The 1,152-nt window shown below is 37.1% G+C and overlaps 1 protein-coding gene across 1 annotated transcript in view; it reads left to right on the top strand.

The window, feature by feature from the left end:
• The first annotated feature begins 6 nt into the window (after positions 1-6).
• LOC107576761 (centrosomal protein of 70 kDa-like) overlaps positions 7-1,152 on the top strand; it is a 7,311-nt gene continuing 6,165 nt past the window's right edge. The window contains exons 1-3 of the mRNA XM_016262894.1: positions 7-47; positions 246-344; positions 671-829. Coding sequence (XP_016118380.1) covers positions 45-47; positions 246-344; positions 671-829 — 261 coding nt within the window. The 5' untranslated portion in view covers positions 7-44. The remainder of the gene's footprint in view (positions 48-245; positions 345-670; positions 830-1,152) is intronic.

Genomic DNA, 1,152 nt, shown 5'->3' with positions numbered 1-1,152 from the left:
CCGGCGTCCAGCACCTGGATGCTTCTACCTGCAAGAGACTCCTTATGGTATGTGAAGATGCGTGATTGAATCAGCAAAACTGCTTTACATCAGTGTTGTTATAGTTAGCTAAAAAATAAAACCATAAGATATTTTGCACAATTTAAAATATTAATAAAAGCTATAGTAGTATCTCAATTATATTTTTCAAAAAAATCAGATTTTAGAGGTTGACGTGTGGTCTGATGTTTCCGGTTGTTTTTCAGGATCTTTGTAAGGAACTCCATGTGCAAGATGTCAGTCATCTCATTTCTGCAGTGAAAGTTCAATGTAAACAACCCGAATCTGCCTTCAAGCTGGAGAAGGTGATATTTATCACAGTTCGGAATAGCATACTATTTTTTGGTATACTAATATACAAATAGAATATAAACCATTTCCCAAAACGTTCCATATACTATAAAATTTGCTGTATTATGTATCCTACAATATGCTCAATTTTTTCTGTCTTCAATGTAACAGATGAGCTACATGAAACAAATGAAGACTCGTTATTTGATCAGACTGATGAAAAATGACACAATAAATTGCGCTGCTTAAACTTGATGTATTGAGCTCATGATGTAATGACAATTCCTTTCAGAAAGTAGCCAATGCCTTTCTGACAATCACAATCTGATTTTCTCTGCAGATCCTACATGACATCACCACAGTCCTGACCAATCCCAGGGCTCCGTTGGGTTTGCTGAGGCAGCGTGCACAAACCAACCTAGAGCTCAGCAAGGAGGCGGAGTTTGAGCTGATTGTTCCCACCCTGGAGGTTTGGAGCCGACAACTAACCTCTCTAGCAGTGAGTCAAATCTTTGGGCAATGAATTTAACCAAAGGCATGGTCACATTTATCACTGTTCGGCAAATGTTTTATTCAGTAATTTCAACAGGAATCCACACGATTGGAGCTTTGCTTGAGATTTTGCTGATTTGTGTGTGAGAATTGCTTCATATCACTACACTATCGATAATAGAAAATTGACCTTTTTTGTGATAAAAATGTTGCTGAAATTTCCACATTTAGCATTGTTCGGTTATTTTTTGGTGGGCAAAATTTTGTAATTTCAGTAGGAATCTATTCAAGATTTCCCCTCACAGATTTTGCAACTGGTTCAAATTGGTT

Source organism: Sinocyclocheilus grahami, unplaced genomic scaffold (genome assembly GCF_001515645.1).
Source record: "Sinocyclocheilus grahami isolate Dianchi unplaced genomic scaffold, SAMN03320097.WGS_v1.1 scaffold4299.1, whole genome shotgun sequence".
NCBI lineage: Eukaryota > Metazoa > Chordata > Actinopteri > Cypriniformes > Cyprinidae > Sinocyclocheilus > Sinocyclocheilus grahami.
Note: the sequence above shows the minus strand (reverse complement) of the source record. Positions and strands in the feature narration are given on the sequence as shown.